Genomic DNA, 13,245 nt, shown 5'->3' on the forward strand with positions numbered 1-13,245 from the left:
TAGTTCAGTCTTCAGTGGCTGGGCGACCGAGTCGCCTGCTTGCCTCTTTTCCTGTTAAGAAGACGGCCGCCGCACGGCCAAGAATAAGAATGCATGGGCGTTCTTATCGCAATGGTGCGAGCTTTGGGGCCAAGCTAATGGGGCGAGATGGGCTTGATCGTGTTTGTGTATAGAACGGCACCAGTAAGAAAAATGAACTGTCGTGATCTTAGCTAAGTTGCCACCTCTTCCAACTACAACTATATGCAACAACTGAACAGAGCACAGGGCCGAGTGGCGAGTGACCAGTGTTTAAGACACTGCGTACGTACTAAAACTCGTAAACTACAGACAAGTCCGCCGGTGGCTACTGCGCGTGAGCCCAGGCCAGGACATGCAAATACGCGGAGCTAGCTCTCCTGTATCGCGGCGAGCCTCGGCGCCCGCGAGGCCCCGCACGTCACCGAGCTCCTTCCGCCGCCGCCGCCGTCCCCCGCCCTGAGCTGGCCCGTGAGCTCGGCGATCCTGGCCTTGCGCGCCCTCGCGCTCTGCTCCTCCAGCCGCGCGATCAGCTTCGCCGCCTCCTTCCTCGTGACCACCACCTTCACCGTCATCACGACGGCGGACCCGCTGCCGCTGCCGCCCGCCTGCTGCCCCTCGGCCCCGCGTCGGTCCCCGGCGGCCCGCGCCACCTTCCCGCCATGCATGCGTGCCGCCGAGCTCGCGCGTCCGGATGGAAGTGGAACAGCCGGCGTCCCCTCGTGGCGCATATTGCGCGGCACGGCGTTGCCCATGTGTGCGCTAGCTCCGTGAACGTATGTGCGCAGCTGCGGGCGGAGTGAACAGTTGGCTTGCTCGAGTGATAGACAGGATGCGCGGTGCCTTGTGCGCGCGGCGATTTATAGCGTGCAGCGCGTGCGTGGCGAAGAGCTACTGAAGGAGGACTGGTTCAAAAGGGGTAGTAGAAATGACGTGCGCGTGCGGTGGACTGGAGAGTCGAGCGTGTAGACCGGGGAAGGGCTCCCGCGGTGGACGCATGCAGTACGCGAGCGGGCTCGGTCTGGACCTTCATCGGGGCGTGGACTGATACGATCCTCTTGTTTCGTTTCCATGAGACATGCGGTGTCAGTAGTACGTCCTTGACCGACTTCGGCCATTCAAGCTAAGTCCCTGATCCGTCGAGGACGTGATTCCTAATTTCCTAGGTCCCGTTTCGCCAACATATTTATACAAGGAGAAGAGACGTGATGAAGAGATGCGTCCGTTCGTAAAGGGGTGCGTGGTATGTTGGTTGCCATTCTACTAACCGACATAGATTATTACATGAGAGGATTATCTTTTTTATTTAATCTACTAATTAAATCCTAACACCCCCCTAATCCTTCCTTGTATTTGCGATCAAACATCTTTGAAATCATCTCTCTTCCAAAAATCCTGTGGGGAAAAATGCAAGGAGTAGTGTGTATGATATGTTGCTAAAACTCCTCTAAACCCATTGGGAAATGATAAGGAGAAAATGATGCAACATATAGTGATTATTGTCTCTTGGTAACTCATATGAAAAAACCTTTGAAGAAGGAGAAAACTCATTGATAAGTTTAGAGAACAATTAATATGTCTTGAATACTTCCTTTAAAAACCCTAGCAGGGAAAATAGAAAGTATGACATATGATCTTTGAGAAGATATTGCCTCACTAAAAACCATTATGAGAAACTTGAGAGAAAACTCATAAGGGAAAAAGTGCAATCATACATGCCATTGAAAACTCCTTTAAAACCCAGTGAGAAAAATATAAGAAGAAAATAATATGACATATATAGATACTTGTGTTTATATTATCTCGTTACAAACCTTTTATGAGAAACCGTTAGGGAAAACTCATCAAGGGAAAAAGAGTACAATATATGCAATCTGATGATTGCCAATAGGTTATAGTTTGGGAGATTACTCCCCCTGAACTTTACAAATATGGAGGATGTCTCATACGATTACCATTGACATGAACATGAGATTGTGTATAAACTGTTGGATTATAATAATATTTTGTTTGCAAATTATTTCCTCAATTTCCTATAATTCGTGAGGATAAGTAATTTCCGAACAATGTGATTTATGATATTGCTCTTCATATAACCTATAGGTATTGAGTAACATAAGTGGAAGTATCTTGATAAATCAAGTTATGTGATTCTCATGAATCTCAACCACATGATTTTGAGTGTGGTTAACCATTCTACTAAGTTATGCATATTTTGCAATGCCTTTAGATAAAGCAATTATGTTAGAATGATAATTGGAAATAACCATTAAAATTTATTTATATGACTTCCATGTGAAGGCTATTCCAGCAAATTCAGTCATTGATATGGCGTCATTGGGATCAAATAAAAAGCCAATATCATTACATCATATCATGGTCATATCTTCTATTTCCTGATGAAAATATCCAAGATTTATTGTAATCTTCAGATGTAAGATGATAGTACTTATATCAACCATATACCTTTTGTTGGGAGTTGCACTCTGAATAAAGATAGCAAATATAGTGTCAGGCCTGACGTAGTTTGCAAGTATATGGGTGCTTTGACATTAGTGAAATATAGAACTTCAGGTCCTAGTATCACTTCATTATCACCCCTAGGTATGAATGGATTTGTACCTTATCAAAGGTAGTATGACCATACATATCTTTTGTTGTTATGATGTATCCACACTGAATTTCTCGTATATGTTTTGGATATATGTAGACTGATACGTATTCTTGATATAATGCTCAAGTTGTAAACTTATGCTTAATTTGGTTGAATCCAAATTTTTCGTCTTGAGATGATTTTATGTATGTTTAGGTCTTGTAGAGACATTGATGATGAAATCATCGATATACACTGAGGTGATATAAGGAATTCAAATTTGGTATTCCTTTGTTAACACATAAACAATCATCATTGAGTAATCCTTCGGAAGAAGAAAAATCATTTAGTCAGTAGTACCATATGATTTTCGACTATATCAAGCCATAGAGTGTCTTCTGAAATTTTACACAAATATGTTGCGATTTATTTTGGATTTGGAATTGTAAGCCCTTCAGGGACTTTAATATATATTTCCGAAATGAGTCTCATATGAGTATGTAGCCACTTCATCCATCAACTGCATGGATAATATTATTTATACTGCCAATGGTATTTATTATCGAAACATAGTTCCACTCATACCAAGAAGGTATGTTACATCATAATTTGATGTCAGGTCTCTGCGTGAACCCTTTTGCTACAAACCTCGCTTTCTCACCACCTCACTGACTTTGTCTATGAATGAGAAGTTTTTAGTATTCCATATGGAAGATACTTATGAGGAGTAGGTATTACTGTGGTAAATACCACTCGTTTGTAGAGCGGGTGCTATTCTTCATTACTTGATTCCTTTTATGTGAACCAATATGAGTACAAGAGGCACTCTACCATGGATTTTGGTTCAGGGCCCAAAAGGTTTTAGCAATTTTCAGAAGAAATATATGTCGACAAATGTAGACTTATGTTATATGATTCTGGAGGAATCAATGAAATTTGTGAAAATGTATTTATTCCTTTGAACTCCTTGTGATTTCCTACAACAATGGAGTCAAGGTGTTTCGATGTCCCGACACCAAAACATTTGTGCACATTTATGTCGGGCTTTGGATTATGAGCATCCCGTGAGGTGTCTTTCAACTTGATGTTGAATTACATTTACTGGGTTGAGGATTTGATTTCCTCTGTTTCCGCGGAAGCATATGCGAGATTATATCTCGTGTGGTTAGATTTCTCCCCCTATTGCTCTCATTTGGGGAGAAGAGTGGTTTATCAGGTACCTCCACTCTTTCTGACACTTTACTGCAAGAATATAAAATTGGGTGACACCTTTGTTATTAGTAAACGTATGTGGCAGATTTGCAATGAGTTGCAAATATGTAATTCTAAACTTTTAGTTTAGATCCTTTGAGTACGTGGATATAAGGACTGAATGTGAATAACATTTCTAATTTATTTATTGACATTCTTTGTGATACTTATCTCCCCCTAATGCCAGAAATGTCCTTATTGCTGATGCAATCAGCATACGGGCTATGAATAATTTTGATTGACGAATAAATTGTTATTCCTCACATAGATCCCTAATTTTCTGTGAGAGTCCATTGATGTATGCTGGAGTGGTGATATCGGTATGTAACCGAATTATCGCAGATAGGAAATACTTTGTTGATTTTCACGTAATTACTACAAGGGGAAAGTAGTATGCTATGCAGTTGGTATGATTTATATCATACTTACAGTGTCTAATGTCGTATTTGTCTAGCATGAGGCTAGTAAATTACGATTCTATAAGTTTGGTCATATTATTAGTTTCATTATCTTTGTTAAGATATTGAACTAAACCATTATGTGTATTACATAATGTATTATGTATAATCAGACATTGCTTGTGAAATGAGTTCAACGAAGTTGTCCATTCAATTGGATTTATCCCTTGCTTAGGATAACTTGCTCTTACTTTGAGAATTTAAGCAATTAATTTAGTTATTTCATTCATGGTTTGTGTGACAAGAGACACACTGGAAATCATTTTATAAATATTTCCATGAGTACCATGAAGTATCTATATAATATATACCACATAATGGTTGAGTAATCCACATATTTTCTGAATGTGTTCAAGGAAGAATGAGTTGCTCATATAGAATTGTAAGGTGAGAGTGCCTTAAATTAATTTCCCCTATCACACATGTGGTGCACATAAAATCTGATGATTTGGGAAATTTTGCAACTTGTTAAGTTGTGACCAACAGAATTGTCCATAATTTTCTAATCAACCCCAAACCAGGATTGTAAGGCTTATAACCAAATATTTTGTAAGAATTAGAAAATTATTTTGTACGCAACAAAACTAAGTATGAATTGATTCATACATTCAAAATTTATCAAACATGATGTCCAAGAAATAGGATGTTGGACATTACATTACATGTAGTAGTACAACTATATGCAAACAATATTTTTGGGAATAATCGGGATATTACATGACGTCTCCCATATTACTGAAAAATGAATTATGCAAACATATCATAGGCGCAAACGAATTGATCATTCTTTTATTGCATTATATTTTTGGTTCTCCTTCTGATGAAGATTTGAGAACATCATTTACCAGAATAGTTATTGGTCGTACGTTTGCAATTTTTCAAATATCCCAATGAACTTATTTGCCTTTTAATAAATTCGTAGTATGGTTTGACCATATGTTTGAGGGTTTAGTAATCATATGTACGATATTTATGTAATCACACATTTGACAAACTTGAGAGTTATCTTTTTTTCATCTGGAAATGATCAATTCCCAATTAAAAGGTAATTCTGTCATTGGTTGTCTTTAGCCTCCACTTTACTTTGAATTCCTCATGGTTCTATTTTGTGACCATTGACTTGCTTCTCAATACTAGCAAATATTTTCAAATAATTTTATAGCACCCGTTGGGTGAATATGATGATTTAAGAAATAATATGTTTCTTTACCATGAAAATGGTAATGCCATCATAAGAGGATGTAAAGTGTATTATGGGATATTCAATCGGATTCAAATATGAAAAATATCTGATCACAAAATCTCAATTTCAAGTTGATTGTATAATTACCAAAATTGTAAGGTGCGGTAGACTTGATGCCTTGAAAAATTATTGGGTGATCATTCGAAATATGCTCATGGCAGCATGTTTTCTTAAGGGAAATATTCAAGGTGAATAAATATTCGCCCATTATGTACTTAGTTTGAGAACTAAGTGAAGTTGGTGACAGACGAAATACATATGGACATAATTAGCTATTAAGAGAATAGCCATGGCACATATTCCGAAGGTGGAGTTATAGTGGCCACAAATGCCGCATGTGGATACAATGACTGATGTCATGAATCATCTTACAATAAATACTCCCACCAAATCATGCATTTACTATATTTGGAAATGACAATCATGCATTACTTAAAAAAATGCTAATGCATTTATTTTATTTACTTCTAGGAGTAAAATAAAATATATGGATGAAATGATCTTGTTGAGCACAATCCGCCAAGGTGATGCTTGGTGAACATGGGGTGTAAACCTTCAATATAGTGCATGCGATAAAATCGTTGCTAATATTTTGGGCTTCATTCGTGAGAAAAGTGTGACTTTAGAGTCACGGCCAAAACATAGACTTTGCAATTTTAACATTGCTGGGTCACTATGAAAATAACAACCAATAGTGTTTGAGACACTCGCTATAAATTATGGCATCCATCTAGATGGATGGATGACACTATAATTAAAAATAGTGGCGTAGGCTCCGTTGCCATGTATTTTACCAATGTAATAGAAGGTAATCATTAGAGTATGCAAATATTTGCATAATTCTCTATGACATATTCAAACAAAATGTGGTTTGGATAATTGATATTGGTAGATAATACCATTCAACATGCAATAATCATGCATGAAATTACTATGATAGTAAATCATTTTAGTGAACAACAACAATTGCTTCAGAGGAGCAAATTTTAGTACGACCGATGCCATATAGCCATATGTGTAGACCTCAATTGATATAGAATAACACTTTGAAGATAATCACCAATATGGTGTAGATCTCGCAGTAATGGAAAACATAGTCTGGCTTTTGTCAGTAGATGTTCATAATTCTATTACCTTATGTTATGCTATATTTAAGAAAATCACTTTAAAGATAATCATATGTCAGAATGACATGATGTAGACCTTGCAGTAATAATCGATAGTCTGCAAAATTTTGCAGTAGATGCCAATATTAACTTATGATTTCTTGAGGTAGCCACATCTAATATTAATATTTGGAAGAGCACTTTGAAGGTAATCATCTTGTAAAATTGACAAGATGAAGACCTCACAGTAATGGTGAATAATATGCAAATGGTGCAGTAGATCTACACACTACCTTATGATCCCAAAACATCAATTTAAAAAAAAACACTTGGAATTTTGCATATCAATTCATGCTTGTATCAGGCCAAATGCTCAATTAAAATGAATTGATTTTTATTTCCAAGAAAACAAAAATCCCAATTGCAAATAAACGTATTAATCTCGACATGTAGCGAACATGGAGATACATAAGATCAATTTAGGATCTTGAGTATATTAGTACTCAACATAAAATGGCACATAATTATATGTACCAGATTTAACAGTTTAAATAGTAATAAAATCTCTGCTAGAATTAACCGTAAAATCATAACTAACACAAGTTTTGGCCTATTCAAGAATAGGCAAAGCCGCAAGGACTAAAGTGCAAACTATGAAGAGATAAGGTTGCTTCTTCCTTTCTCCTCTCCCGTATGGGTATAGGAATCACCCATCCATTCCCTTGGTGGGGATTTTCCCCGTACGAGGGCACCGTTGGCTGTTGCGCCATGGGCACCAACTACTGCTGAATATCAAAACCGCGAGGAGCCATGGCTGCAGCCGAGCGGCGGCCAGTCGAGGCCGGATTCTGCGGCTACGGGACGCAGGGCGCCGAGTAGCACGGTGCGGGCGCTGGGAGTCGCGTGGGAGCACGACTACAGCACGGCTTTGCCGGCCACGGTGCGGGCGCTGGGAGGCACACGGGAGTACGACCACAACACGACGCTGCCGGCCATGGTGCGGGTGGGCTAGTGCGAGCGCAACACGATGCAAGCAGGCGCAGCGCACGACCGGCGGACGTGCAGATGGGCGGCGGGCGCGTCGCGACGCGTGCGGGGAGAGGTGGGCGGCCTCGGCGCATGCGAGCGTGGCGCGGCGCGCGACCTCGGTGCGGGTGGGCGCGTCGCAAGGGCGAGGCCTCGGCCTTGCGGGCGGCGACCTCGACCTTGGCGAGGCGGCGGTTCTCGGCCTTGCGGGCGGCGGCCTCGGCCTTGGCGAGGCGGCGGTTCTCGGCATCCTCCTCGCGTGGCGCGGGCGCGTGACACAGGCGGCTGGGAGGGTGTGGCCAGAGGCGGTCACGGCCTGGCGTTGCCGGCCACAGCACGGACGGGCGAGGGCGAGCGCAGCCAGGTGGCGAGGCCTTGATGCGGCCGAAGTGGCGGGAATCCAGGCGGGCACTTCAGGATGCGGCGGCGCCGGTGCCTGCGCGGGCTGATTCAAGGGCCCCCATCATTCTGGTGATGGCGACGGGGATCCAGGCGGCGCCGATTCCAACCTCCACGTCGGAAGCGGCGGAGTCCGCCCAAACCATGAGGCGATAGCCAGCAACGAAGCAGCGGCGACGACCTTTGTCGCGAAGAAGGCGAAGAAACAGAGTCGCCAGGCATTATCTATTCCTCACATTCTGCCTTCTTTTCGTCGGAACCGCTTTCGCTGGAGAGCAGTGTTGATAACGTGTTTCGATTCGAGATGTAAAGCGAGCGAGAGAGAAAGAAATGAATCAACTCTTGTCTTATTCCATTGATGTTCAACATATTTATACAAGGAGAAGGGACGCGATGAAGAGATGCATCCGTTCGTGAAGGGGTGTGTGGTATGTCGGTTGCCATTCTACTAACCGACATAGATTATTACATGGGAGGATTATCCCTTTTATTTAATCTACTAATTAAATCCTAACAGATACCAAAGGTAGGCATCGTGTTCATTCTCGACCGCGGATCAGTCATCGGGTGGAGATTTATGGTTGCCAAATGGTAATTGTCACACGTGACATGGAACACTCTCGTCCTGACGTATTTTACGATTATAATTGTTATTAAAAAAACTTGTCATACGAAAAAATAATTATTATTCTCATCTCACTAAATTTATAGTAAAACACGTTCGAAGTTGTTATGTGTTCGCATCACACATGTGATACTCATCAAGTTCTTTTTTATTCTAAACTAGAGTGCATACATCATATATATATATACACAAAGAGGTGTACACGAGTAAGAAGGCAAACAAACAAGGAAAATGTTTATCGTCAGCAGGGCAACCCGGACGCGTGCGGGTCGTAGATCTGAATTGAAACCGTATGCCCATCTGCTGCCACTCGTCCTCCGCACCGCTCTATCTAGCCCCATCTATTTTCTTTTTGTCCCCATGCAGTCCCGAAGCTCCACGACCATTCGTGACCCATATTCTTCCTCACAATGTTTTCTCTCTCCCAATGTTTGACCGCTCTATTCCTCTCGCGTTTTCCTGGATTTTTCATGTCCCCCTCTCCTCTCTATGCACCCCAACGGTGTCGTTGCCGCAAGGAGCACATCCTCCCTGTCCCCACGCCCTTGCTGCAACTGGTGTAGCGCGGGAAAGACACGTAGCGTACTACAACTGGAGGTGTGGTGGGCTGGAAGCACGTCGGCCGTGTGAGGTTGTGTTGCAACCTGCGGCGCTGCATGCTGAAACCCGTTGTCTTGGAGTTTTAACCAGCGATACCAGAAGGTACAATGGGCATCGCTCTGGAGCCAAGATTTGTCACCACTAGCATTGGTGGAAGGTATAACCGGCTTGAGTGGATGCTAGAACCGATCGAAGGAGGAGCTGTAACTAGCCACGTTGGGAGATGGGAAACGATGCATGGATGGAGTTGTTCGGTGCTGCAACTGTAGGCATGATATGCTGGAACGACCCATCTCTTATGATATAACTGGCTATTTGTGTTGCTGGAACATGAGATGAGTCGAGGTGCGAGCATGCGCCCATAAGCATAAGAAGCTAAAACCGGCCTTCTCTTATGCTACCACCGGCTACATGATGGGTACATGCAGCGAGACGACGTTGGGTGATCCAAATTGTACAACCGCATTTGGCAATGCTGGAACCGAGAAGAAAGAGGGCCACGATAGGAGATGCGACAGAGGTAGAAGACGGAGAGGGGGAAGACAAAAATGACTGGCTGGAGGCGGCGGCGGTGCGTGTGTCCCCGTGAACCTCTTAGACATAGGGTTGAAAGGGATAGTGATGTGTGTTTCCTATAAGTATGCATGTAGTGTGAGGGACGCAACTGATTTCTTTCTCCAGAAATGAGCCAAATGGAAAAGAAGTGTTTCGCAACAAACAACCGAAACACTAGATGGTGAGCCTGCATGATAGACGGCTCATGTCGTGGTTTTGTCACGGCAGATGTCTTCGTGAAAGGACTTAAAGATGGAGCCATCGCACCTTGGTGGCGACTCAAAGGGGGTGAGCGAAAGCGAGACTCAGATTTACCCAGGTTTGGCCACTCGTGTGAAGGTAAAAGCTTAAGTCCTGCTTTGTGTAGATTGATGATGGTTTCGATTACAAGGAGGGCGTAACTCGCCTGACCTGGCTCTCGATGATTTCTAACTTGACCTATCTTTCCCAGGGACTCGCCTTTATATACTGGTCGAGGCCCTAGGATTTACAAGAGTCCTGGCTAGCTACAAATTGTAGCTTTCCTTATCTCTAAGTCCCCGTGTTTTCCAAGACTGGAAACCTCCTTGGCGGTCTATCCTCTGTATAGCTTCTAAACCGCCATCCGGCTCCTGGGCCAAGGCATGTATGCCCAATGAATGAGTCGCCCCCTTAGTGACCCGGCCCAGCTAGGGCGGGTTACACCGCAGGTAACATCCCCAACATTAGGCCCCAGATTGTCCTGGATTTATTCATGCCAATAAACCTTCACTCATTTTGGGGCGACTTGTATCACTCCTATCTTTTGACGGATGATAAGCTGCCGTCCATCATGAACTGTCTCAGCCGCCATGCAGTTTTTGATGACATCGCCTTATCCCTTCAATTTCAGGATTTTAATGCCGTAACCACCCAATGGATTGTTTGCACCGCCATTTACTTATCCCGAAAATCTAGGCACCATTATTGCAAATTTTCAGTTTTGACGCCTCTCTTCGCGTGCCCGCCGCCTCGATTCTAGCTCCGGCCCTTTTAAATAGTCGCACGAAGGAGTGGGGGTTCTATTACCTGCCCCCACTTCGGCTTCCTCGCGTCCTTCTTCTTCCTCGTGCCAGCACCTCGGCCTCCTTGCCGGTCCCCGAAGCTTCATCGCCTGCCGCCGCACCCTGGGCGTCTTCGAGCCAGTCGAAGGCGCGAAGCTCTCCGCGTCCGCTTCCGGCGTCGTCCTCCTCTTTCAGGTAAACGCTATCCTCCATTAGGGTTAGACTGAGGACTCCATTGCTCATGTAGGTTAGCTCTGAAACGCAACGAACATCTTTCTTTGCTCCAGATCCGCTTAATACTCTTGTGGGTAGGTCCTGTGTAGTAGCAAATTGTGGTAGTCTCATTGCATTTCTCGACCATTTGAGTTTTTACTCCTTAGACCCAGATGATAGCACTGCATCATCTTTGTGTTCATAGCCTTCTCCATTTTACCAAGTATTATCCTTTTAATTCGATCCATCCGTAGATCTGTAATTTACTGTCCGTTTTGAGAAACATGTTTGTCCCTTTCCCGGGAATATCCCTAAGGAAGAAATCCTTTGAGAGTCGCCGCTCACCTTCTTCCACCACGGCGAGTTAGATTATCACCATAGCTACGCCTTTTGTCGGTCGAGGGGCGAGTCATAATACCCTCCTATTACCATAAATTGCTCATCTGGCGAGTTAGAATGCCTTCATATCGATACCTTTAGCTACCGAAGGACGAGTCATAAGGTCTTCACAGATACATCGTAGATCTCCAACTGTCGAGTCACCATATTTCATGGTCCTTACTGAGCCGCCTTGTTTCCTCCTTTTGTAGTCATGGTTGGCGTCTCAAAATGCGATTGGTTACCAACCAAGATTGATGCCACTATTATTGAGAAGTTTGTCAAGTTGGGTCATATCGACAGTAAGGAAGTCATCGGTTGGCAAACTGCCCCAGGCGAGGTAATCCCCAACCCTGCCGAAGGGGAAATAGTCGTCTTCACTGACCACCTATAAACGAGGTTTCAAACCGCCCGGGTCGAAGTTCTTCAAAGACACTCTTCATTTCCTCAATGTTCATCCTCAAGACCTGGGACCCAACTCTATGAGTAACCTGTGCCAATTTCAAGTATTCTACGAGGTATACCTGCAAAGAGAGCCCACAGTTCCATTATTTTGGAACTTCTTTCATCTGAATCGCCAGACCGAATTTTCCAACGGGCCCAATCATGAACTTGGTGGAGTCAACATCCAGAGGCGCCACGAACGGGGATTTCCAAATGTCCTTCTGCCCAACCATCCCAAAGGCTGGGCCGAGTCTTGGTTTTACTATCGGGACACTTCTCCTCCTGGCGAGAACCCACTTCGGGGTTATAGAGAAGATCGCCTGTCCATGGACTTCAAGCTGCCCGATAAGCTTACAGAAGAAGAAGAATTGGAATCCATCCCAGTCTTCTCCGAGTTGCGATCACTGACCAATAACGGGCTCCCCGGTGTTGATCTATTCCGTTGCTGGGTGGAATGGGACATCCTTCCTTTGAGTCGCCGGGATGGTCTGATGTGTGAATATGATGGCAGCGTGAACCATCCGCAATGCTTCCATCATAAAAAACTTGCAGAGAGAGACATTGTTGGGATAATCAATAAGTTAACCGGCGAGTCTTTGGAAGACTGTGCGAAGATCGGGCTCAAGCCCTTCTGTCGCTCCAACCCGGCTCCACCGGTAACTATCCAAGCCGCCTTCTTTTACTTTTTAAATATACGTGCCAATGCTCCGGGTTTGACATTTTATTCTATCCACCAGAAAAGTGATCCCTTTTGGCGAAGGGGACCCAAGGTGACCGCCCAGAAAACAACCAAGCCGCAACCGAAGAAGAAGAAGAAAACAAGCAAAGGCAAAGCCGCCGCCAAGGATTCATCCGTTGTCGGCGAGTCACAAGCCGTCGAAGAACAATCAGAGGTAAAAACTTCTCCTTTACTTATCACCCTTATGTTCCGACCCATGCTTATACCCTGTGCCTTTATACGTAGGGTGATGACTATGAAAGCCAAGATGATGCGGTTGAGGTAATTTCTATTTCTTCCGACTCACCTTCCTCTTCACCTAGGCCAGCCCGGCGGATTTGTGGGAAGTTCCCATGTCGCACCCAAATGCTTATATGGATCATGATTTCCTTTTGAAGAAAGGCAAAATATACTCCCAAGCGTAAAATCCGGAGCCGCTCTGGCGACTTAATTTCCGGGTTGACTGAAAAGACAACCGGTCGGAAGCGCACAAGCGAGGTATACTCTTGTTTAAACACACTCTTCCTTGTGGAAAATGCGATTCACAACTCCCTCAGTCTTCAAACTTTTATTCTTTTAGACCTCTCCTCCTTCAA

General features: G+C 43.8%; 2 protein-coding genes across 2 annotated transcripts; one reads left to right on the plus strand and one right to left on the minus strand.

The window, feature by feature from the left end:
* Positions 1-227: 227 nt before the first annotated feature.
* On the minus strand, positions 228-835 carry LOC123440103. The gene has a single exon (XM_045116683.1). The coding sequence runs from the start codon at positions 771-773 to the stop codon at positions 390-392; it is 384 nt and encodes a 127-aa protein (XP_044972618.1). The 5' UTR covers positions 774-835; the 3' UTR covers positions 228-389.
* Positions 836-946: 111 nt separating this feature from the next.
* On the plus strand, positions 947-8,608 carry LOC123441830. The gene is made up of 2 exons (XM_045118041.1): positions 947-1,037; positions 7,336-8,608. The coding sequence occupies exons 1-2, from the start codon at positions 947-949 to the stop codon at positions 8,142-8,144; spliced, it is 900 nt and encodes a 299-aa protein (XP_044973976.1). The 3' UTR covers positions 8,145-8,608.
* The last annotated feature ends 4,637 nt before the right edge of the window (positions 8,609-13,245 follow it).

This window comes from Hordeum vulgare, chromosome 3H (genome assembly GCF_904849725.1).
Source record: "Hordeum vulgare subsp. vulgare chromosome 3H, MorexV3_pseudomolecules_assembly, whole genome shotgun sequence".
Taxonomy (NCBI): domain Eukaryota; kingdom Viridiplantae; phylum Streptophyta; class Magnoliopsida; order Poales; family Poaceae; genus Hordeum; species Hordeum vulgare.

What these genes read in the sequence shown, in the direction of transcription:
- LOC123441830 (XM_045118041.1), top strand. Translation starts at nt 947, where the DNA reads ATGACGTGCGCGTGCGGTGGACTGGAGAGTCGAGCGTGTAGACCGGGG. An exon ending in GCAGTACGCGAGCGGGCTCG is followed by an intron (nt 1,038 to 7,335) that starts GTCTGGACCTTC and finishes TGAAGAGATAAG; the next exon opens with GTTGCTTCTTCCTTTCTCCT.
- LOC123440103 (XM_045116683.1), bottom strand. Translation starts at nt 773, where the DNA reads ATGGGCAACGCCGTGCCGCGCAATATGCGCCACGAGGGGACGCCGGCT.